The sequence below is a fragment of the Canis lupus genome, chromosome 34 (genome assembly GCF_048164855.1).
Source record: "Canis lupus baileyi chromosome 34, mCanLup2.hap1, whole genome shotgun sequence".
Classification (NCBI taxonomy): Eukaryota; Metazoa; Chordata; class Mammalia; order Carnivora; family Canidae; genus Canis; species Canis lupus.
Window position 1 is genome coordinate 11995941 of NC_132871.1, and position 24470 is coordinate 12020410.

Sequence of the window (24470 nt, forward strand, 5' to 3'; positions counted from 1 at the left end):
AAAGCTTTTTTTTTTTTTTTTTTTTTTTTGGCTTTATTAAGACCAGTAAAGCATTTAGATGTCTTTCCCTATGATCTGTTAAGAACTAGCAGGTCCAACCCACTCAAGAATCCTGTAGACTAGAGTTCACCTCTGCCTGGTGCCAGGTGAAGCCTGTATAACAGGCTCCCATGCATAGGCTGTGGGTTGTAAAAAATTCCTGGAGAAATGTTTTTAAGTTTTCTCCTGTCTCTTAGAACTATTGGAATATGAGTGAATGAAGAAAATGCTGATATATACAGAACCTTGATTTCACTCTACTTTCTTAAAAATAGATTTAATCATTTGCATATTAATTTTAGTAATCAATTTCAGTGCAGTTTGATTAGAGTAGGCTCTCCAGTGATCTGGAACTGTTTTCTAAGCAAGTGGGTCTCAGGAGCTCAAAAACCTCTTCTTGTGACTCTTGGAATTATACATGTTTTTTTTGGCCACCTTTTGGGGGTCTAATGTTTCTTAAGACTGGGAAGACTGGGCATAATGGGAGAGAAAGGAGAGTACCAGGGTGTGAAAACAGTAGAGAATTGTAGAAAAGTTTTATTTACACTGACTAGTTCATGTCTGTCTGTATGTGTATATATATATGTGTATATATATTTGTGAACAAGTCCAGTCATGTTATACCTCAGACTATTTTTTTTTAAGATTTTATTTATTTATTTGAAGGAGAGTGCGAGTGAGAGACAGCATGAGAGGGGGCAAACGGAGAGAGGGAAGCAGGCTTTCTACTGAGGAGGGAGCCTGATGTGGGGCTTGATCCCAGGATCCTGGTCATGATCTGATTTGAAGGTAGATGCTTACCTGACTGAGCCACCCAGGAACCCCCTAAAACTATTTTTAAATTTAAAAAAGGAACCATGTTTTGATACAATTATTCAATTTAAGAGAGTTTTGCCCCCTAGTCTTAAAGGAATGCATGTTCTTTATAAAACTTTTGAAAACTAGGAACTAAAAAAAAAAAAAAAAAAAAATTTCTTATAGCCCCACAAATATATGTTAACATTTTAGTGGATTTCCTTGTAGTCTTCCTATGCACAGATTATTTTAAGCTTTTATGTTTTTTATTATATAAGTAATCCCTATTTATTTTCTACAAAATAATAAAATATTGAAAAAATAGCATTAAAATCACACCAAGTCCCTCTATTGATGGATAATATAACCAGTAATATTCTGCTATTTATCCTTCTAGTTTGTGTGTATGTATGTGTGTCTGTGTGTGTCTGTGAGAGTGAAAAAGAGAGAGAAAACATGTTTCTTCTATATGAACTACTTTGTGATTTGCTTTACTATTAGATTATGGTTTCATGTGGATGACATTTCTGCTCTATCATTTTAAATATCAGCATAACATTCCATTGTGTTTATATACAATAGTTATTTAGCCAATCTCTTAATATATTTTTTCATTCATTCATTTTATGAATATTTATTGAGTAGGTGATTTGGGCTCCTGTGGCCAATACCAAACAAGACAACCATGGATCTTCTCTAATTGTCTGTCATGTACACCAAGAATATTAAAAAGAAATTTAAAGACTATCGTCATGATTTGAAATGATGATGAGATGGGGGTACAGAGAGAAAAACTCTTTTACCAGGAAATTTTGTTCATAAATTATTGGTAACCAGTGCTTTTTTCCTGCAGGCTGTCTATGTTTTTATGATAAATCTTTCTTAAGTAATCTTTTTTCAAAAGCATTCAGTAAAAAGGTTTCCTTTGCTTACTCAGATTAGCATGATTTAGATATACTAGTCATTTTAGTAGACCTTCTAAATTTCAAGTTTTTATTCCTGTTAACTGGCTTTATCCTTTCAAATAAAGGAGTTTTTCCAGAATATTCAGTGCTCCAAAAATCAGTATTTCTTCAGGATAATGATAACTAACCCCCAAAAATCTAAATTTATAAGTCAGTTAATATGAGGGATAATTTAAAAGCATTTACAGTTGTTTTTCTTGGAATAGTCCGTATCTTTTTTTTTTTTTTTTTTTGGATTAGTCTGTATCTTTAAAATGTATAGGACTTTCATGTGAGAGAAACCTATTTCTAGATTTGTTGAATATAGAGAGTTGCACTTTAGCTTCATATATGATCACAGCCAAAGCTTCTCTACTCTTTAGAGCTCCCTAGTTATAAATTAATGAAACATTTTGAGGGTAAAGGACTTCCATAATTTATATCTGCGGTGTGCACTGGTATGGGGTGGGGGAGGGTGACCTTAGCTAAAACTATTATTTAAGCCAGAACTATTTTGATATCTTGTGTACATAGCATTCTATTTACCATTTATTTCAGTATGAAGAGTGAATTTCCTTTGTCCCTTATAGATGAAGCCCCCCAAAATGCCTTTGCCTAATTAGTGATGTGACAAATGCTTTTATTTGGAAGCCGTGTTTATTGTTACTGAGGAGGGGCTAATTTTTTTCGTATTTTTATTTTTTAGTTCATAGTGATAATGGATTCTAAACAAGTGTTTTTAATATTTCACTTTTGGTTTCATACAGAACTATTCTAAACGTTTAAGGTAAAAAAATTTTTTTAATTTTTTAAAAATTTTTATTTACTTATGATAGTCACACAGAGAGAGAGAGAGAGTAAGAGAGGCAGAGACACAGGCAGAGGGAGAAGCAGGCTCCATGCACCGGGAGCCCGACGTGGGATTTGATCCTGGGTCTCCAGGATTGCACCCTGAGCCAAAGGCGGGCGCCAAACCGCTGCGCCACCCAGGGATCCCTTTTTTTTTTTTTAATTTTTATTAAAAAAAATTTTTTTTAAACAGAACTTAAATAGTAATGGATCTTTAACATTTGATCTGGTGTTAAGACTCATAAAAGATTTTCTGTAGCCATATATGCTAGTGTTTGATCTTAGCTTTGGAGCAGTCCACAGCATCTGGTTCATATGTTCTCTTTATGCTATTTCTTTCTTTATTTTTTTCCTTATTTTTTGAGATTTATTTTTCAGAAAGATCTACCTTTGCTCCTCAAATAGAGGTATTTCAAAGGGAGCTTTGATTATAATGTTATCTCTTATTTATCCAGCCATTCCAACACACATGCAAAACAATTTTTTATTGGGCATCCCCTTGGGACAGGATGTCTGCCTGTCTTATGACTTTAATGATGTCACTTTGAGCACATCATTGACCTCTTCAGGCCTGAGTTGAAGAACCCAGCTTCGTAGATGACACTCAGGTCCCTTCTAGCTGTTGTGATTCGTCACACATAAGTTCTCTTTGTTAACCTTCAAGAGATTTTTCAGACTTAAGATTTTATACTTCTGAGAACTTACTATTCTAGGAGGAAGACAGGCTGAAGACATGCAGATTTAACTACAGGCTTGGCTCTGATACTAACTAGAACTGTAAATCTTTGAGCCAGTGACATAATTTCCTGTGGCCTCAGGAAATTGAAGGTCTCTTCTAGCTCCCCAATAAACATGTCTAAAGGTTGTAAAACTAAAAATAATAATAGAAATAACTAACATTTATTGAGCTTCTATACATCAGAAAGTGTACTGAGTATTTCTCCAGATTATCTGTTTTACTCTCTGTAGCAGTCCTTTTGAAGGTAGGTATTATAACATGGGTATCTGAGATGATAGGGTTTATGGAGTATTATCAAGGGATTCTAGGGTGTGTTTTAATAGTGCATACTTTATTTTTAAGAATGAAATCACAAAGGACAACCAGACCCTTCCACCAAATAAATGCCCCTTGGTAGATGTCATCATAGAGATTAAACATTGGACTGTGTATTTAAACTAAGTAGGTAATTATATTTTGAGTAATTGGATTACTCAAAAAGGAAGAAGTTAAAACACCTTGGAGCCTGCCCAAAGGAAGTTGAAGCATGGTTTAAATGGATCCTTCACCAACTGAGGCTTGTCATGCTAGAACTGCAATGCTTAGGTTCAGCTTTTTTTTTTTTTTAATAAACTCTTATCAAATGTTAAAAGAATAAAAAGCTTCCGATCTACAGAATAAGAAAATCTGTAACTTGAGTTTTTTAGTATAAAAAAATGAAACAAAGTGTTTCTCGCTACATTGTAGCTTGGTTCTCTAATGACTGCTTGTGTCAAATGCTACCCTTCTTTATCTTTACCACAAAAATCCAAATAGTCTTGTTCCTTTCATAGGAACAACAACAAAAATAAGTAAGAAAGGATTTTATACTTAGGATAGCGTAAATTATACATAAATGTGCAAAGCTGTCAATAATTTAACATGAATTTCAAATCAGTATATTTAATAGAACAGAATATAAATTTCATTAAACTTTTTCTGACTGAACCATATTAAATGATTAACATAGCTTATTTGTGTATTAATGAAATATACTTGCAACTAAGATTTTTGATACGCATGTTGCATTTATTATGTTTAAGGAAAGTCAACACACTGTTTTACGTTTTCAACAGTTGACTTAAATTCACGTTGACATCTTCAGGTTTTCATCATTCCACTCTTCAAAGTGCATATTAGCATTTCCTTGTCAAAGTTGAAGCTTACTTAGCTCTTTGAAACTGACAAAAGACCTCTGAGGTGACAGTCACCTCCTAAATAAATAAGATTGTGAGGGCAGTTGAAGTGTTTTTCAAATCAATACTCTACAGACTGTATGTAAAACTGTAGAGAGTTTATTATAATTTAGAAGCAAAAATAAAAAGAAAAATGAAACAAACAAAAATCCTCCCGTCTTTTTAACAGTTTGACAGTGGTATCGTTTTCCGTGGTATCTCTCAGAAGCAGGGAAACCAGTAACAATGAATAAGGATTAACGTTCATAACGTTCATAACTGTAACAGAAAAAATTATAGATATTATTACTAATAATACTTTTAAGAAATAAAGTAATGAAGAAAGTGAAAAAAAATAACTTTAATGTAAAATAAACTTTTGGGAAGTCCTAAAATATGCAGTCATAAATAGTTTTTGATCAAGTCAAATCAGATCAAGGTTCTCACCAATGCGGGCAGCCCGGTGGCTCAGCGGTTTAGTGCCGCCTTTGGCCCAGGACGTGATCCCGGAGTCCCGGGATCGAGTCCCACGTCGGGCTCCTGGCATGGAGCCTGCTTCTCCCTCTGCCTGTGTCTCTGCCTCTCTCTCCCTCTGTGTATCTCTCATGAATAAATAAATGAAATCTTTAAAAAAAAAAAAAAAGTTCTCACCAATGAAAGTTTACATGTAATAGAGATGGCTACAGAAATTTTGATTTAGCAGATTCAGTATGGGGTCCAGACACCCATTAATGTATGTGTGGTTTTTTAAAATATTTTTTTGAGAGCGCACATCAGCTAGGGGTTGGGGTAGGGGAAAGACATGGGGGAGGGAGAGGGACAAGCGAGCAGACTCCCCATTGAGCACGGAGCCCACTCAGGGCTCCATCTCATGACTCTGAGATCATCACCTGAGCCAAAATCAAGAGTCAGATGCTTAACTGACTGAGCCACCCAAGCACCCGAATATATGTGTCTTTCTATATGAGAGAGAGAGAGCAAGAGAGAGACTGAGACTGTGGGTATATATAGTGTGTGATATCCTGTTGCACAATAAAGATTATAAGTAATGGATTAAAATAGTGGTTCTCAAACATTTTGTACTGAGGAGTTTTTTACACTTTGAAAATTGTTCAAGACTTCAACAATTTGGGGTCATATCTATTGATATTTACTATATTGGAAATTAAAACAGACGTTTTAAATGTCTGTTAATTCATTTAAAAAACAATAAGCCCATTACATATTAATGTAATAGCATTATTAGCATAATCATAGTTTATTAAACAAATTTAGTTAGAAGAGTGGCATTTTTTACATTTCTGTTAATCTCTTTAATGTCTTAATACTAAGGAAACTACTGGATTCTTATAAATGCTTCTGCATTCAGTCTGTGGTGATATGTTACTTTTTTTAAAAGAAAAGATTTATTCATTCATTTTGAAAGAAAGCAGGAGAGAGTGTGTGGAGGCAGTGGCAGAGGAACAGGGACAGGGAAACTTAAGCAATTTCTGTGCAGAGCATGGAGCCCAATGTGGGGCTCAGTCCCACAGCCCTGAGATCACTACCTAAGCCAAAACCAAGAGTCAACATTTAACCAACTGCACTCCCCTGGTGCTCCATATAATGTGTCCAAGCATGTGAAGAGACTCTGATCTCATACAAATAATATGCATTTGGAAAAGTAAGGAGTATTTGAATAGCCTTTTCAGATATTTGTGGATATTTGCCTTTGATATCTCACCAAAACTACATAAATGGTAATGTGTTTTTTAAATTAAAATATAGTGAACATACAATAATAATTCATTTCAAGTGTACAACATAGTGATTCAACATTTATTTACCTTACAAAATAATTGCCCTGAAAAGTCTGGTCACCATCTTTCATTATACAAAGTTATTGCAATATTACTGATTATATTCCCAATGTTCTACTTTGACTTATATATTTTATAACTGGAAATTTGTACATCTTAAATCCTCTCACCTTTTTTGTCCATCTCTCGACCCCACTCCCCTCTGACAACCACTGATTTCTTCTCTGTATTTATGAATCTGTTTCTGTTTTGTTAGCTTTTTAAGATTCCAGACACACACACACACACACACACACACACACACGATTCCAGATACAAGCGAAATTGTCCTTCTCTAACTTATTCCACTTAGCATAATACCTTCTAGGTCCATCCATGTTATTATAATAGCAAGATTTCATTCTTTTTCATGGCTGAGTAATATTCCATTGTGTATGTGTATATTTATGTGCCTGTGTGTCTGTGTGTGAGAGAGAGAGAGAACCTGAATAAGTGGCAATTTCTTAAAAGTTAACTTGCAGTGGTGTTAGCTGAAACCTTCATAATAAGCATTTCTTCTTATTCTTTTACACTAAAATCCATTGATCTATTTTGAACTCTGAATGGATCTTCCAACTATGCATAATTCTATAGTATTATGCATTGTTCATTTGGAAAATATTGGTTCATTGAGTTCTATAGGTCTCCTAAACATTGATAACATTTCTTTTTACTATGTCAAAAAATCATTTGTTAATATCATCATTGATCTCATCAAATAAGTCATTTGAGTAGTGGGAAGCAGGTGATATGTTCAGGATGACAGATACAACATTTCCAAAATTTTTTTTTCACTTCAGTGTTCAAATGTTATCATTGAGAGTTGTTTTCCTTGAGACAGCTGGCTCACTTTGTCCATTTTTGAGAAAATACCAAGTCTGAATAACTAATATTTATGTTAGTCACTCTTCCAAGTAAAAAAAGTGGTATTCCATGGAAAAAAACAGCTACCTTAGCTTACAACTCAAACAATACTTTTCTTTCTTTCTTTCTTTTTTTTGATAAAAAGCTTTTATTTGTTTATTCTTTAAAGATTTTATTTATTTATTCACGAGAGACACAGAGAGAGAGAGAGAGAGAGAGAGAGGCAGAGACATAGGCAGAGGGAGAAGCAGGCTCCATGCAGGTAGCCTGACGTGGGACTCGATCCCGGATCTCCAGGATCATGCCCTGGGCTGAAGGCAGCGCTGAACTGCTGGGCCACCAGGGCTGCCCCTAAACAATACTTTTCTTAAGAAACCACCCCTAAAAGGAACTCACATATCTTTGACATCATTTTGAATGACACTCTCTTTTTGAGAGTTTTTTTTAAATGTGGAAGTATAAAACTGTAAACTTAATGTAATCTACAGCAGAAACAACAGAGGAGACAGAGTTAAGAGGAAAAGTCTAAATATGTGACCCACAATAACTTAACATGCTATTCATTAAAAGCAGTACCATTGGTATAAAATAATGCATTAAATGCTATACTTAGTATTTCAAAGACTGGGTTCTTTAAAAATGGAAACAACAAGGAAAGATTATTCAACTGATGACATGGTTTGATATTTCTAACAGTGAAAAATGTAACAAAAGCATCCAAAGGAAAAAAATCTACAGCTGATCCTGCAGGAGGAGATATTTTAGGCAAGTTATTTTTTTAAACATTGTACTTCTTATTTTAATGTCTTCCTTATTAAGACATGCATTCAAAAATAGTTTCATCTTGCAGTTTTATAACAAGTTGTGAGTTTGAGTTCTTGGGAAGAAAATAATCGAACTTCAAACTAAGCTTACTAATGGTAGATACTTCCAAATTCCCTTTTCTTTCTAACATCATTACAGAGGGGGGTTTATTCATCCATAAATTTTCATTGCACTTTGCACTCTTCCTCGAGTAATAGTTGTTTTGGTCCTCCACATTAATTTAAGCACAGTGCTTCAACCACCTATGGAATTGAAAACTGCAGTTCATGCATCCTGACCATCCTTTATGTTTCAGGTGGCACCTGTTCTCTTAACACAACACATGTTTTTAATTCAGTCTCATTCTTGAGTCAGCTATGTTGCTAAGATACCTATGTTGTCACAAATTTCCAAATATGTTTTCAGTTCGTATTTGCATACATTTTGGCCGCCAAGTGAGGAAACAGTATTTAAATTGCCCTTTTTTGCACCCCTGGCCAACCGTTACTTTTTTAAAACCCATGATAGGAGATATTTTAAGGAATGATCATTATGAGAAAATAGCCATTTTCTTTGTATCAAATATATTCTGACAGTATCATAAGCTTTGGAGGCTAGAATCATTCAGACAGGCATTCATTTAGGAGTCTGAAGAATTCAGTGAGTCTTACAACTGTGCCATGAACTTTGCTCATTCTTTCATCATTTATTTATTTTCATTCTTTCAACATTTAGCACCTACTTTGTTCCAAGCATTGTGTTAGGTGTTAAGACTGATGCCGATGAAAAATGGCAGTTTCAGTATCATTACTGAACCAACACCTAGTCTTGGAGAGCTCTCTGCATGTTAGGTACTGAAAATACATGCTTTACATACATTCTGTATATTCTATGTACATTATTTCATGTCATCCTCCAAACAATGCTATGAGGTAGGTATTCTTATTTCAATTTTACACATAAAGGACCTGAAGCTCCTCCCAAGATCCCATATCTACAATAAGTGGAGCGGAGATCTTTTACAGATTGTCTTTACTCAAGAGCCACGCTTTTAACTATTTAACTGTAGATAACACTGAATAGTTTTTAAAAAAATTTTTATGGATGCTTCCATGGCTCAGTTGGTTGAGTGTGTGACTCTTGAGTTTGGCTCAGGTCATAGGATTGAGACCTGTGTCTGGTTCATGCTCAGCGTGCAGTCTGCTTGTCCTTCTCCCGCCCCTTCTGCCGCCCCTCTGCTTGTTGGCACGTGCTCTCTCCATCCACCCCCCATGCATATATATGCATATATATATAAATATTAAACTTTTTAAAAAATTTCTTTCTTTATGAAAGGAGTTAGTTATTAGGCATATTGAGGAGGAAGGTTTTTTTTTTTTTCTTTTTTTTTTTTTTTTTTTGAGGAGGAAGGTTTATAAACAGCAGCTCCCAGCTTGTCATTATTTCTGATCATAGGGCTGTGAGAGATGGTCAGCAAACAGCCCTGTGGTTTCGGTGTTGGAGGCTGCTGAAGACATTCCCAGATTGGGAGAGAAAAGAGATCTGAGATGGAGAGATGTGTAGAAGTCACATGAAAGAGTCTCAGAAGGATTCTAAAAGGAGGAAACAGCTTGGAAAGAGGACATGGACATAGATTTCATAAGTAAATCCAACTTTTGTTAGAAAATGTGGTCATCAAGATTAAAATAGGATGGAATAAATCCATTACCCATCCAATACTTATCCCAATTATAATTGATTCATTATGTATTTATTTGTTTAATATCAGGTCCTTGTGAAAATAGCTCAGGCTCTATTCCCTAGTATTCACCAGTTTCATTAATGCCTAGAATATAGTAGATATTCAGTAAAATATTTTTTGAATGAAAGCTATTTAGGAGAACTTTGTATTGTACATATATGCTTTGGCCATTTCTATAATTTCTTTTAATGAACTAGTGGGCTCTGTGAAGTATTTATATTTTCTCAGGCCACATGTCCAGAACCCCAGATTCTTAATTTTCTTTTAAAGATTTTATTTATTATTTCATGAGAGACACAGGCAGAGAGACAGAGAGAGGGCAAAGAGGCAGAGACCCAGGCAGAGGGAGAAGGAGGCTCCTGAGGAGCCCAATATAGGACTCCATCCCAGGATCATGACCCGAGCCAAAGGCAGACACTCAACCACTGAACCACCCAGTCATCCCAGATTCTTCATTTTTTATACTATATTCTTTTAAAGATAAAATACATCTAATCATGGAATCACTGCATTGGCCAGTTTGGAATCTCTGTTATCAATATAAGACTTAGTTAATTGTTTACCCCTGAGATTGAAATGGCTTTCCACCTTGTAAATTATGTATGTTTGGTAAATTTTAATGGAAAGCTTAATTACTTCTTTCTAAAGACAGCCTAATTAAGTTGCTCAGGAGACTACTCTTCAAATTCATTGGTTTGGAGGGTGGTTTTGTTGATTTGGTTTTTATTTAAGGAACACGAAAAGCCAATGCAAAAACAAAAATAAAAATAAAAATAAAAAGCAAGCTGCTCTGTAACTCTTCTCGAAGCTCCGATAGACATTTGTCAAAGGGTCTGCATGTATTTAATTAAGAACAACATATAACCTTACTCACCACCCTCCAAATAATGAAAAAGGCTTTTAATTGCCAGAAATTAATCACTGAGGCTGATCATATGTCTCTGTCAACCATTTGTCAGGTTTAGAACTGAATTGGGGGTGGTCATTTTCAGCTGCAAATATTTCTACTTGCTGTTGGTTCTGGGTCTTTGTAAGCCTGGGCCTTCCTAAGAGGAGAGTCAGTCTCATCCCATGTTAAGTGATCATAACCCTGGTCCCAGGGAAGCATAATGGGGCGAGAATACAGTACGAAGTCAGGCCTGAGTCTCCATCATGGCTCCTTTGCTTACTGATTATCTGCAAATGCCTTAACATCACAGAATTTTTCTTCTGAAGAACAGGACTGTGAGGATGCAGGGCAGTAGTCTATGTGACAGAGCACTTTGTAGAATCTAAAGCTCTGTGTGTTACTGAGCTGGGAACAGCTAAAGAGCCAGACTTGGATTTTATTTTATTTTATTTTTAACCAAAATACGCAGAGGAATACTCCCTCAGGTTCATTGAGGGAGAAAAATTGAGAATTTCCCATGGAAGCCAGTTTCAGCTTTTCATTAGGAAGAACCAAGAGTGTTGTTATGATCATCACCATCCAGCCAATCATTGCCAGTGGCCGAATATTGGAGAGTGTTAGACTAGAATGTTTTATTGGGTAATTTTACATATATTACATGTATATATTACTTTGTAATTACATAACTCAGGATAAGAAAACATCTTCCATTTATTTTATCTTCCCCAGCACCTATTATATAAATTGTTATCATCAGGGCTACGATCTAGTATTCTTTAAGAACTTGCAAGTGGAGACATAGGACTGTGTCTTAAGAACTAACTTTAAAATCACCATTTATATTTGAACAGAAATATGCAAAACCATCATAAAGAGACACCTGGAAAAAAACTCAGAGGTGGAAGTTGCTTAGGTCCATCTAAGCACTGATTTCAGACGAGGGGGGCCCCTCACCAACTGGACATTGAATGTTATCTGTTAGCAGGGCCATCCTAATTATATAGGATTAAACAAATGGCTTGACTCTGCATTCAGTATCACTTCAACTAACCCACTCCACTTGTTCTGGTTCCTTTCTCATCAGCATCCTAATTATTTTTTTGTTTCCAGTATAGATATGTTACCAGAAAAGAGAATACTGGTCACTTGCTTTATGATAATTTTATCTCCTACCTTACTATAAACTAGACTACTGTCATTCTGCTTTTACCTTATCAGTTTTATGAGCTTGATGTTATAATGTCACTCTCTCTTGAGACATAGATGTGATCACCTTGAGTTTCTGAGCCTACATGGCTGAGTACCAGACAAAAGCCTGTAGCAAATTAGCCAGAGCTGCCTTGTGGGGACTGACTGAAGGGTCTTTCCCAGTAGACACACCCAAGTCTTTATACCCCTGTGTGCTGAATGAGTATGAATCTTCCTTTTTCCTTTGACTTTCTATTACAAATATAGAGAACACCATGGAGTTCATTTAGTCGAGAAAAGTTCAGTGAGTTGGCTGGCATCCGTCAGAGCCAGTCTTGGAAACCGGGCTGTGTGCCATCCACCCCCCCACCCCCGCCCAGGGCCTGGTGTTCTTCATGCAGAGTGCAAAACACTCCCTCAAAACCGTTGCTTGGACAATTTGATCATTTCTGTTGTTTCTTGAAAGAATAAGGGAGGCAAGGCTGATCTTTTTTGTTTGCATTATGTTTTCAAATGTCCTGTGTTTAAAATTAGTACATATGAGTCTGTCAGGGAGCATGTTAGAGTATACAGAGTTTGGTGGTGTCAGTGTTAGTATAATTTAAATTTATTATACACTGACATGAATGCAGTGATGTGCTTTATTTTCTGTTTAGATGGATATTATGTTAATGCTAGAGGAGCTATGTAATGAAGACCCAGTTAGGAATTATGATGTGACTCATGCCAGTAGCATAAAAATTTAGAGCCCTACCAGAATCTAAGAGTTTCCTGTGCAACATAAAAAGTTATTTATCCCAACATAACTAAAGGAATTTATAGAGTTCTGTATAGATGTCTTTACTGTTTGACTTAAAATGCATTTGAAAATTTTGATTGATGAATATGGTAGGTACTATAAATTCAGATATAAGCAGTACGAAAATAACTAGTGATCTGAAGGGTACCAGAATTTAAATGATCTAGAAATTTATTCAAATGATAGCCTTTCAGAATTGCATGTTAACAATAGGTAATATGAGAAGCAGGACAGTCTAGAGGAAAGACAGAATTTGAAGTCACATAGGCCTGAGTTCAAATCCTATTCCTTTCACATATTGAATGACCTTGGGCAAGGTACTTAACCTCTCTAAACTGGTCTCATCATCTACAAAGTGAGAATTATAATGTTTGCCTTATTGATTGTTTTAACAACTACTACATCATCCATGTGAAGCATTTCCCAGTATAGTAACCTGCAGTTATCAGTTAACAAATGTAAGGAGACATATTGTCACTAAGTACCTTGGAATATATTCCATTCTTGGCTCTAATGGAGAGAATTTAGGTTATAAATTATAAATCAGGGGGAAAGGTATGAATAATCTGTATTTAGGATGAGCCTTGCTTAAATCCACTATTCATGATATAACTTGATATTGGAGGTTTTGGGAAAGCTGTTTTTTTTTTAATTGAATTATAGTTACCCACAATGTTACATTAGTTTCAGGGGTACAGCATAGTGATTCTACAACTCTATACATTATGCTGTGCTCACCACAAGTGTAGCTACCATCTGTCACTGTACTACTGTATTACAGTACCATTGACTCTATTCCCTGTTCTGTACGTTTCATCCCTGTGACTTAGTCATTCCTTAACTGGAGGCCTGTAGCTCCCACTTCCCTTCACACATTTTGCCCATCCCCTCCCTTTCTGGCAACCATCAGTTTGTTCTCTGTATTTATGGTCTATTTCTACTTTCATTTGTTTATTTTGTTTTGTTTTTGTTTTTTAGATTCCACATATAAGTGTAATTATATGGTATTTGTCTTTAACTCATTTTACCTAACATAATTCCCTCTAGGTCCATCCATGTTGTTGCAAATGGCAAGATCTCGTTCTTTTTTATGGCTGAGTCATAATACTTCATTGTATATGTTTGTGTATCTCACATCTTTCTCTATTCAGTAACAGACACTTGGTTACTTCCACATCTTGGTTATTGTAAACAATGCCACAGTAAACATAGGGGTACACGTATCTTTAAAAATTAGTGTTTTCATCTTTGGGGGGTTAATACCCAGTAGTGGAATTTCTGGAACATAAGGTATTTTTAAGTTTTTGAGGATCTCCATACTATTTCTCACAGTGATTGTACCATTTTATATTCCCACCAACAGAGCAGGAGGATTCCTTTTCCTCCACATCCTCACCATTTGTTGTTTATCTTTTTTGACTCTAGTTATTCTAACAGGTGTGAGGTGATATCTCATTGTGGGTTTGATTTGCATTTCCCTGATGAGGAGTGATGTTGAACATCTTTTCATGTGTCTCTGGCCATCTATCTGTCTTCTTTGGAAGAATGTCTGTTTAGATCCTCCACCCATTTTTAATCAGATTATTTGGCTTTTTGGTGTTGAGTTGTATCAGTTCTTTATATATTTTGGATACTAACCTTTTATCAGATATGTCAATTGCAACTATCTTCCCTTCAGTAGGTTGCCTTTTCATTTTGTTGATGGGTTCCTTTGCTAAGCTAAACAAAAGCTTTTTGTTTTGGTGTAATCCTAATAGTTTATTTTTGCTTTTGTTTCACTGCCTGAGGAGACATATCTTAAAAATGTTGCTGAGGCCAATGTCAAAGAAATTATTCCCTATATCTTCTTTTAGTTTTGTTCTTTCAGATCTCGCATTTAGGTCTTTACTCCATTTTGAGTTTATTTTTGTTTATGGTGTACGAAAGGGCACCAGTTTCATTCTTTTACATGTAGGTGTCCAGTTTTCCCAACACCATTTATTAAAGAGGCTGTCTTTTCCCCATTGTAGATTCTTGTTTCCTTTGTCATGGATTAATGAACAATCCAAGCATGGCTTTATTTCTGGACTGTCCTGTTCCATTGATTTATGTCTGTTTTTGTGCCAGGCCCATACTCTCTTGATTACTTACTACAGATTTTTAGTATATCTTGAAATCTAGGGCTGTGATACCTCCAGCACTATTGTTCTTTCTCAAGATTGCTTTGGCTTTTCGGGGTGTTTTGTGGTTCCATACAAATTTTAGGACTATTTTTTCTACTTCTATGAACAATGCTATTGGTATTTTGATAGAGATTGCATTGAATCTATAGATTGCTTTGGGAAGTATGGATATTTTGACAATATTAATTATTCCAATTCATGAGCATGGAATGTTGTTCCATTTGTTTCTGTCATCCTCAGTTTCTTTCATCAGTGTTTTACAGTTTTTAGAGTATAGGTTTTCACCTCCTTGGTTAAGTTTATTCCTAGTTATTTTATTCTTTTTGGTACAGTTTTAAACAAAATTGTTTCCTTATTTCTCTTTCTAGGGCTGAATCTTTTTATATTGTAGTTTTTAATTTTTATTTTTTATTAGTTTCAGGGGTAGAGTTTAGTGATTCATCAGTTGTGTATGACACCCAGTGTTCTTTACATCCAGTGACGTCCGTAATGCCCATCACCCAGTTACCTCATCCCCCTACCCACCTCTGTTGTTTAAATTGTGGCCTGCTCACACTCCCTCAGTACTATCCCTTCCCACTGCGGTTTGCAGTTTCAGGAGTAGCAGTTTTCTTCTTCCCATTCTCTGTGTAGTCTGTCCTTTGTTGTACAGAAGCTGTCCAGTCAACCCTCAGTTCTTGAGGAGGAGTTACACTATAAATAGGTGTAGATGTGGTATGTCCCTGGAGGAGGTGAGTGTAGGATCTTCCTATGTTACTATCCTTGACCCCAAAAATCAAAGTTGTGTTCTTAATATTTGAATGTTATTATTTTATAGAAATTGCAGAATTTTGCTAAAACTGAACCAGGTTTATCCAGTCGTTAATCCAGTTACTCTTCATCTCTCCAAGCCTCTGTGCCATGCCAACCAGAACTTTTGTTCATAGTGTTTTTCTGATGGAACGTTGACTATACTTAGTTAACTGGAACGTTGTGTTCATGAGTCTGTGGCATAATGATGATATTCAAAGGAGGTGACTGTGTGAGGTCCTTCCAGTTTCCTAGAGAATACTCTTACTATTAATGAGTTCTAATGTTGAAAATTAGACTTATTCTTTTGGTTTAAATCTTGGTCCGGTATTAAAAACCAGGTATGGGGGATCCCTAGGTGGCTCAGTGGTTTAGAGCCTGCCTTCGGGCCAGGGTGTGATCCTGGAGATCCAGGATCAAGTCCCACATCGGGCTCCCTGCATGGAGCCTGCTTCTCCCTCTGCCTGTGTCTCTGCCTCTCTATGTCTCTCATAAATAAATAAAATCTTAAAATAAATAAATAAATAAATAAATAAATAAATAAATAAATAAATAAATAACAAATCAAACAAACCAGGTATCTGTGGAAAAGGAAGTATAATCAGTTATTTGTACTTTAGCATGAATAAGTTGATAAGACCCTTCCCTGTAAGCAGGTTTTAAAGTGGGAAAGTGGACAGAACATGGATTCTCAGAGTTTGAGCCTGGGAGATCAGATTGCCAGGGCAGGATAAAGTAAGGTTTGCAGAAGAGTGATGCTTGTGATGTGTCCTTAAAGCACCTGGTTACAACTTAACCTGAAGCTCACACTGCTTAGGCCAGTGTGCCTTGGGCCTCTTAACTATCTCAGAGTCCCACTAAATTAACCCTGATCTTGGAAATAGAAGTCCTTGGATACAAGGAAAGGAGAGAAACTTCCACTTATTGATTATTGTCTGCCAGGAATAATGCAAAATGCTTCCCATATATTATCTCATATAATTCTATAATGTAAGTATTTTAAATCAGTTTTACACGTAAGGAAACAAGACTAAAAGAAATTAGTAACTTGACCAGGATATGCCACAGCCAGTAGATGACAGGGTTAAGATCAGCATTTTTGTCTGTCTCCACAACCCCTAATCCTATTATACTACACTTGGTAAAAATGAGAGATGAGTTTCACATAAATTATTTTTATTATTATTATTTTTTAAAGATTTATTTATTTATTTATTTATTTATTTATTTATTTATTTATTTATGATAGACATAGAGAGAAAGAAAGAGAGGCAGAGACACAGGAGGAGGGAGAAGCAGGCTCCATGCCAGGAGCCCGACATGGGACTCGATCCCGGGACTCCAGGATTGCACCCTGGGCCAAAGGCAGGTGCTAAACCGCTGAGCCACCCAGGGATCCCCCAAATTATTTTTATTAGACAAACAACAGGTAATAGGGTCAGTGGTAGAAATTTCTTTATTTGAAAAACAGCAAATGTGTTCCCTCCCAAGGTCACTTATTTCCCCCCTTCTGTTCCTTATTCCTCACACAACTGCCTCCTGCTACCCACACACCATTTTTGTAGTCCATTTCTCTGTATTTTAGATGGTGTGGATGGAGGTAGAAACAGAGGGTTGTAGAACTGCCTGTTCTCCATTGCCTTCTCGAGGCTCATCACCCTCATACAGGAGAATGTACAAAAGTGCTATCAGTATCAGGGGTGGCCAGGGTTAGGTCTAGGGCAGGCCAAAGGGTTACAGTCCAAATGAAAAAGTAGATACTGCTGCTGTTTCCAGCAGGAATGACCTTGTGGGAGATGTGCCCTGTCAGTTTAGATCCCCACCCCACCCTTTTCCTATCATGGAACCAGAATGTGAGGGGGCTATATCCCTAACACCTTGGGTTTATTTCCTATTCTCATTATAAGGTAGCAGAAAGAGATTCCAGACTTTAGAGACAAAACACAGGGATTCAGATCACAAACTTTTAACTTATTGACTGTGACCTTGAGCAAGCTACTCTATGAGCATTTCTTCCTCTGTAGAATGTTCATTATACAACATAATCCCAGGATTGGTGTGGCCAATAAATAAGATAATATCAAACATTGCTCTGACTTCTTACCAAATGCTGGTAATCCTTCCTTTCACACTTTCCACACCCCTCCCACTCCTGCTCCCTCAGCTAATATGCATGTCATAATATGCCTTATAAAAGATGGAGTTTGAATTTGGGAGATTTGGTAAAGACCATAATCCAAAGGGAAGGGCAGGAGTTTCCAGGCATGTTTGTATGGTATAAACCAAAAGCAGATTGATCTATCAACTCCTTGAGAGCCGGAACCTATGTCTTACATTATACAGCATAACCTGCAGCTAATATTCGGCAGGGCACCCTTGTAATACCATCAATTAGTGAGTGCTTACTAGTAGGCAGTCTGTTCCTCTTTTATATGTCATCTCTTTTAAACTGCCCTGTTCATGTATGTAAATGAGGTAAGCAAGGCACCAAGCAAATCTCCCAAGATTAGGATTCAAACTTTAGTGTCTCTGATTTCAGATCCCATCTTTTTTTATTATAATACACTGCCCCTCAATAAAAATAGGTGCCTTCATTTGGTATTTTTTTTAACTACATACTTAATGGACCTTTATTTGTGTAAGCTACTGTGCTAAATTCAAGGTATATACTAAGATGTGCAAGACCCAGCCTATATGAACAGCTACACAGGAATTGTGATATTAGATGGAGTGTGCTACATCTCACAATTAATGAGCAAGGGAAGGGTGCAGAAGTTCACAGATGGGTAAAGTCACACCTTATTGGTGCAGATCCTCAAAGGCCTCAGAAAGGAGGGCGTGTCTGAACAGCGCCTCGAAGGCTGCATTGCCTGTTGTGTGTACTGTGCGCTGAACTTGAAATCTAGGGATGTTAGCTAGCATTACTTTTTCTCTCCATCCGTTGTTGGATCCATACTCTGTCTTACCATCTCTGGCTGCTCTTTAAAATTGAAAGGAGGAAATAACTAGGGAAACCACCTTCCAGAGAATCAGAGAGAAAAACTACCCTCAGTCTTCAAAATTTTCTTCTCATTTTTGGATTTGGGTGGATATAGCATAATGTTTAAGAGGCCAACTCTTAACTACCACCAACTAGCTGTGCAGAAAGTTAACTTCTGTTGGCCTCTGTTCTTTCAACTATGAAGTGAGGGTAATATATACCTCATGGGCATCTTTCTGTGGATTTAATGGGAATCTGTATGTAAAATGCTTAGCTTAGCTAGGGGCCTGGGATATGGATACTTAATAAAATAAATGATAGCTATCATTAATAGATTCTACAGTTACCTAAATATGGCCAGAGAGGGACGCCTGGGTGGCTCAATGGTTGAGCAACCTTCAGCTCAGGGTGTGATCCTGGACCCAGGATCGAGTCTTACATCAGGCTCCCTGCAAGAAGCCTGCTTCTCCCTCTGCCTGTGTGTCTCTCTCTCTCTCTGTGTCTTATGAATAAGTAAATACACTCTTTTTTTAAAAAAATAAAATAAATAAATATGGCCAGATAAGTAAAAGGATGAGTGGTATATATATTTGCCTAGAATATCAGAACATTGATAGTAGTTCTAAATTTTAGAATTAGCAGTTCTTATGACTTGAGAGCTCCTGCAGCAAAATTAATGCAGAAGTTGCATTATTGCAAGTTACTGAAGGCATGATGTGGCCAGAAAACCCCTAGCCCTTTCAGGGTCACTAAGAACCTCATCCTTGACTATTTTTTTTCTATCTCCTGTTGCCCTAGGTAGCTGCCCAAATTGCAATTAATCCAGTATGTCTCGATTAGATACAAAAATTATTTGGGAAGAAAAGTGACTATGGAGTCTATGGTATACTTGCCTCTCAAAGACAAAATACGTACTTTTGCCCAGGTGTGAATTTTCTCTGCCATCCATCTTTTTGTGCTTTGGTTGAATTTTAGTTACTTAAACTGAATATCGGGATGGTCTATAACAAAGGATCTTGATCAGAAATAGGAAAAAAGGCTGCTTTGGATTCCATGGGTGATTGTTTTCTTTAGCATAGTAATGTAAACATTAAACATTATATAGAGAAAAAAATTTACTGTTAAACTTGCCTTTGGAATCTTTTTCTAGTGTCTACTGAGAATTGGATAAATTTCACCTTAGGTTGTACATGACTAAAGGGTTGGTTGGCGTTTATATTTTTAGTCATCACATGACAAACTAGGTCTAAGCTGAAAAGTAATTTAGGTTAGGCAAGCAAAGTTCTTTCCATTGTATTTTCTCCTGGAACAGGAAGATTTTTTTGTTTTATTTAGTTACATAAGGGTATAAATTTGTGGAAATAAATACCTGTAGATGTAAATATTAAGTTCTGCCTTTTATTAGAAAATATTTCAAAAACTGTGGGGTTTTTTCCTTAAAAATTTTTTAAGTAATCTCTACACCCAGCATGGGGCTCAAACTCACAACCCTGAGAACAAGAGTTGCATGCTCTCCCCACTGAACCAGCCAGATGTCCTTAGAAAGTTTTTTATTTTTTTTTTATTTTTTATTTTTTTCTTAGAAAGTTTTTTAAAAGAATAAAAGTATTTGGGGATGTTTAGAAAATCAGTCATCAGTATTCCTAATAGCTAGCATGGTTTAAGTATAACTTTATGTCCTAATTAAACTAGAATCTGCATTGGGCACATAGTCCCCAGTAGATTATGAAGTCTGAGATAAATTGTGGTAAGCAAATGGACTGAATTCATTAAAATACAGTTTTTGATTCTTTAAGCACAGTGCAACAATTATTAGAATCATAATGGGTTAAACTTAATTACTATAACAAGAGGAAAGAAATGGGAGATGTTTAGGGAACCAGTATGGGAAAACTTAGCTTCTTATAGCAGGTTAGCAAAAAGTATAGGTATTCCTCTTAAATGAAGCTGGGTTTAAGTCTCTTACCCAGCACCCTTCCCACTTTTTATATCAGCAAATATCTAACTCAGACCTGTGTGCATGAGAAACTTTCCCCAGCTGGCTCCATGATCTGGCCTCAAGCTGTTTGAATTAAGAATGTTGAGACTAAATTAAAATAGAGATTGGATCATTTATGTATAGATTCACAACAAATTTCCTCCTTATAGGGAAACAAAAACTGACCACTTCCAGGTAGCAGTATTATATGCACCCTCCTTATTCTACATGAAAATAGAGTGCTCCCATGTTAAAAGCCTTTTCTTTTTCATCAAAATACAAGTTTTTGTTCATCCTAAATAAAATTAGGTCCTTGTTAGCCAGTCTCAGTCTATAATGCACAAAGGAAGATATGGATTAACCTTTCATTAATTTACTAGGCAGTGATGGCAAATTCTTTTGAAATCTGGTGCTGTATGTTAATCTTCTTTTGCTTTTAATAGGTAAAAGAAATATTCCATTTTGTAATAATGCATGACTCATTCATGGCTCATTGTCTTCCCACTGATTTATTTTTTTCTTTTTCTTTTTTTTTTTGCCTTGAGCCAGCAAGAAAATCTTACATGAGAGGAGGGAGGAAAAGAGACAGAGTTGAGGAATACAATACTTAAATACTGTTGCTTGATGCTCATTGGTTCTCTCCTTTCTTACGGTGGCCAGTCTAATCCTGCCTTCCTTGTCAAATCCCTTCCCTCCACACCCTCCCTGCTAGGGGCTCCACAGGGTGTCTGCTGCTAGAAGCTGACTGCAGGCAGTATGTAGGCATCTTTCATCCAGAATGGACAGTAATATATTGAATAGAGAAGGAAGCTTTTAGAAATGTATCATTTGTCAAAATTGCATGGCTTTTGAAAAGGGATAGAGAGATGCTGAATGTTCTGTGTGTCAGCATCGACTCTTTATTTCTGTTCAGACTCTTAAGTTTTCAGAAGCTTAAATATAGAGCCCTTTAAAAAAAAAAAAGAAGAAAGAAGAATTTTTCTGGTTAGTCGACCTCTTTTTAAGAAGTGCTTCATCATCCTCCTCCACCTCTCCGCGATGTTTCTCTGCAGCTCTCTGTAGATTAGGGTTCTGTGCCGGCTGCCAGAATGCTCATTTGTTAACTGAATAGAGTTCACCGACAGACACAGATCAATATAGGTTTTATTTCTTTCCTGTGAATTCCAAAATGCCATCCAAAGAGTCTTGGTCGGGTAGGAAAACTAATAGAGCTGCAGTTCACAAATCAAAACAAGAGGGCCGTCAGCAAGATTTATTGATAGCAGCCTTGGGAATGAAACTGGGTTCTCAAAAGTCGTCTGTGACAATCTGGCAACCTCTGAAACTCTTTGCTTATTCGCAGTTGACATCACTTGTTAGAAGAGCAACTCTGAAAGAAAACGAGCAAATTCCAAAATATGAAAAGGTTCACAATTTCAAGGTAAGAATTTTGTTTTTAACCTTTTCTTAGAAGAGAGAAAATGCACACTGCTTGCAGTATACAGTATTAGAGGAGTACCTTTGATGTCTTTTTAAAACTACGATGACTGGACTAACATGTTCTTGCTGTTTAAGGAATGAAGATGTTTTAAGCATGATTTTATTTAAGGAATAGCTGACTAAAGCTCATAGAATCCAACTCCATTTTCTCTCATGCTGATTTAGTCTTCTACTTAATGTACACTCAATGGTACAAGTCTGGACTGACCTTTAGAGGTCTCATTTAGTAATGATTTGGGCATTATTTTTATTTGTGATGCAAATATGTCTAACTACCTTTGTCAGATATTTCACGAAAGGATTAGATCTTATCTCCATTCCTTTCTGGTAAAAAGCTTTGGATATAAGAGGCGTGTGTTGTTGCATCTGGATTGAGCAGATGGTCTGCATTTCCCACAGTTTCTGTCTTTTCTCCTCTGTTAATGAATTGACCATGATGAAAGGAGGATGGCTACCACGGGACTGTTACTGCTGATACAAGCAGCCTCTCTTTACTTTTTGAGTATTGCTTTCCGTGTGTGTGTGTGTGTAATTATTGTGTTAATGTGTTTTACCAATTATACTTTGAATCCTCTTTCGTCAAGATGATATGTGTGTGGATTCAAGTTGCCTGTATGCATAGCATGATATAAGGCCTTGAAGTTGGGTCCTTTGCAGCCTACCTGGGAAAACATACCATGTGAGGTTGTGCATAAGAACACGCAGTTCCAGTTCGTGGGTAGATGCACCAGCATTTCTGCAGTCACTTTACAGTAATTACACAACTTTATGATAAAGTTTTCTGTCTTTAGTTTAGACAAAATGTCATTAGTTCTAATGTTAGAGGGTATATGGTTTCATTTTATAGGCCATTATGGTTTCAAAAGATGATAGGCTGGAAACCTGGATAGCAGATACATTCATTCAGAATGTACCAGGCTCTGTAGCAGAAGATCTCATTTCAAATTTACAATTCATCCTGATTTTTAACACTAGCAATTATTTATTTTACAAATGCTAAATCCCACACCCCAGTATGCTCTACTTTTTTTAGTGAGGAATAGATTCTTATGATCTTCAGATCATTTTGTGATAAAGAATAAATTCTAAACTGTTTAGACTGTATAAAGATTGCTAATATTTGTAAACCAAATAGCTTTTTCTTCTCCCCCTTAAACATATTGTTAAGGACCCTACTTTTCAACTAGTATCTTTGATTTCAAATGAAATTGAGACTATTCAGTATGTACATCCAGTCTCAACCACCTTGTCCATTTATGAAACTAAAACAGTACATGCGAGGTAGTAGGCCTTTCTTCTTGCATGACAAATTGGTAAATTGAGTAAATTCTTTTGCAAATATAAATATGCATGTTAGTAAAAGAGCCATTAAGGTTTCTAAGCAAGAAACTATGCATACTGTTAAGAAATGGCTGAGATTTGAAAACATATCCCCAAAGATGTCCCCTGTAGTGTGTTTAGCAGGAACAGACTGAACTGACCTGTTAATGATGCCATTTTAGTGCTAAGTCCGTTCAGGGATTTGCATAAACAAGCACATTCACTCTCTCTCTCTCTTTTCTGTGGTTTGGGGGGCGGGGGGTAGGGGGGCTTGGCTGAATCTTCAAGTAATTTCTCAATTTTAATTTAACACATGGCTTTAATGAGCAAATTTTGACAGCTAGAAAGTGCTGGCTTGGGGACCAGTTGGGACCCTTAGGTTGGTACCCAAACAGAAAGATACTTGTGGGTTTTTTTTTTTTTTTTAAAGTGTGTGTGGGGAGGGGTACATTAAAAAGAAGTCTGAAATCAAGTGGGCTGTTTTTTAAGAAGTATTAACGTTCAGGAAAGAGCTCATATTAGACAGTGAAGTTCTATTACATATTTTTTACAGTTGCTAATAAGGTCAGAAGTCTCAGAATTTGACTCTTTCCATTGAAATTACTCCTTGTTATCTAAAAAAATGTTTCTGTGGGGTGGCATTATAAAAAAGAGAAAAGAAAGGTGGGAGGGATAGTCATACTTGACTTCCGAGAACATCCTCCCTCAAAGAATTCAGGCTCTGTGGCAGGAGCACTTCTCTCCCACACAAATGTTCACTTAGAAGGTCACGGCTTGAAATATGTAAGTATGTACAGTTCAGAGATTTATAGTAGGAAGAACCCTGAGCATTTATATGATGATAATCGTTCATATGGCCTTACCCCCATTTTCTATGTTGGCAAAAGTGGATTCTGCTCTCCACGAGCCCACTCTCCAAAGCCTCCTTTCAATGTGGTTTTCTTTTTTTGTGTCTTGAACTGCCTTGTTATGTAACATTGCTCCGTGATGTTGGACAGCAGCCAGATCTCATTTCAGAAGGTAAAGCCAAAAAGGCTTTATACCTTTGGTTGAAAGCACTCACCAAGCTGAGATCCAAAA

The 24470-nt window shown here is 36.4% G+C and overlaps 1 protein-coding gene across 15 annotated transcripts in view; it reads left to right on the top strand.

Annotated features, from left to right (window-relative positions):
• Positions 1–24470, top strand: part of CHN1 (chimerin 1) — a 223973-nt gene that overhangs the window by 153358 nt on the left and 46145 nt on the right. For 11 of the 15 annotated variants that reach the window (XM_072811013.1, XM_072811007.1, XM_072811016.1 and 8 more), the window contains one exon: positions 21934–22011. The exons of 3 other annotated variants lie outside the window; for them this stretch is intronic. In XM_072811013.1, coding sequence (XP_072667114.1) covers positions 21934–22011 — 78 coding nt within the window. Of the gene's footprint in view, positions 1–21097; positions 22012–24470 lie in introns of those variants that run through there. One more of the 15 variants, XM_072811021.1, reaches the window with a different exon arrangement.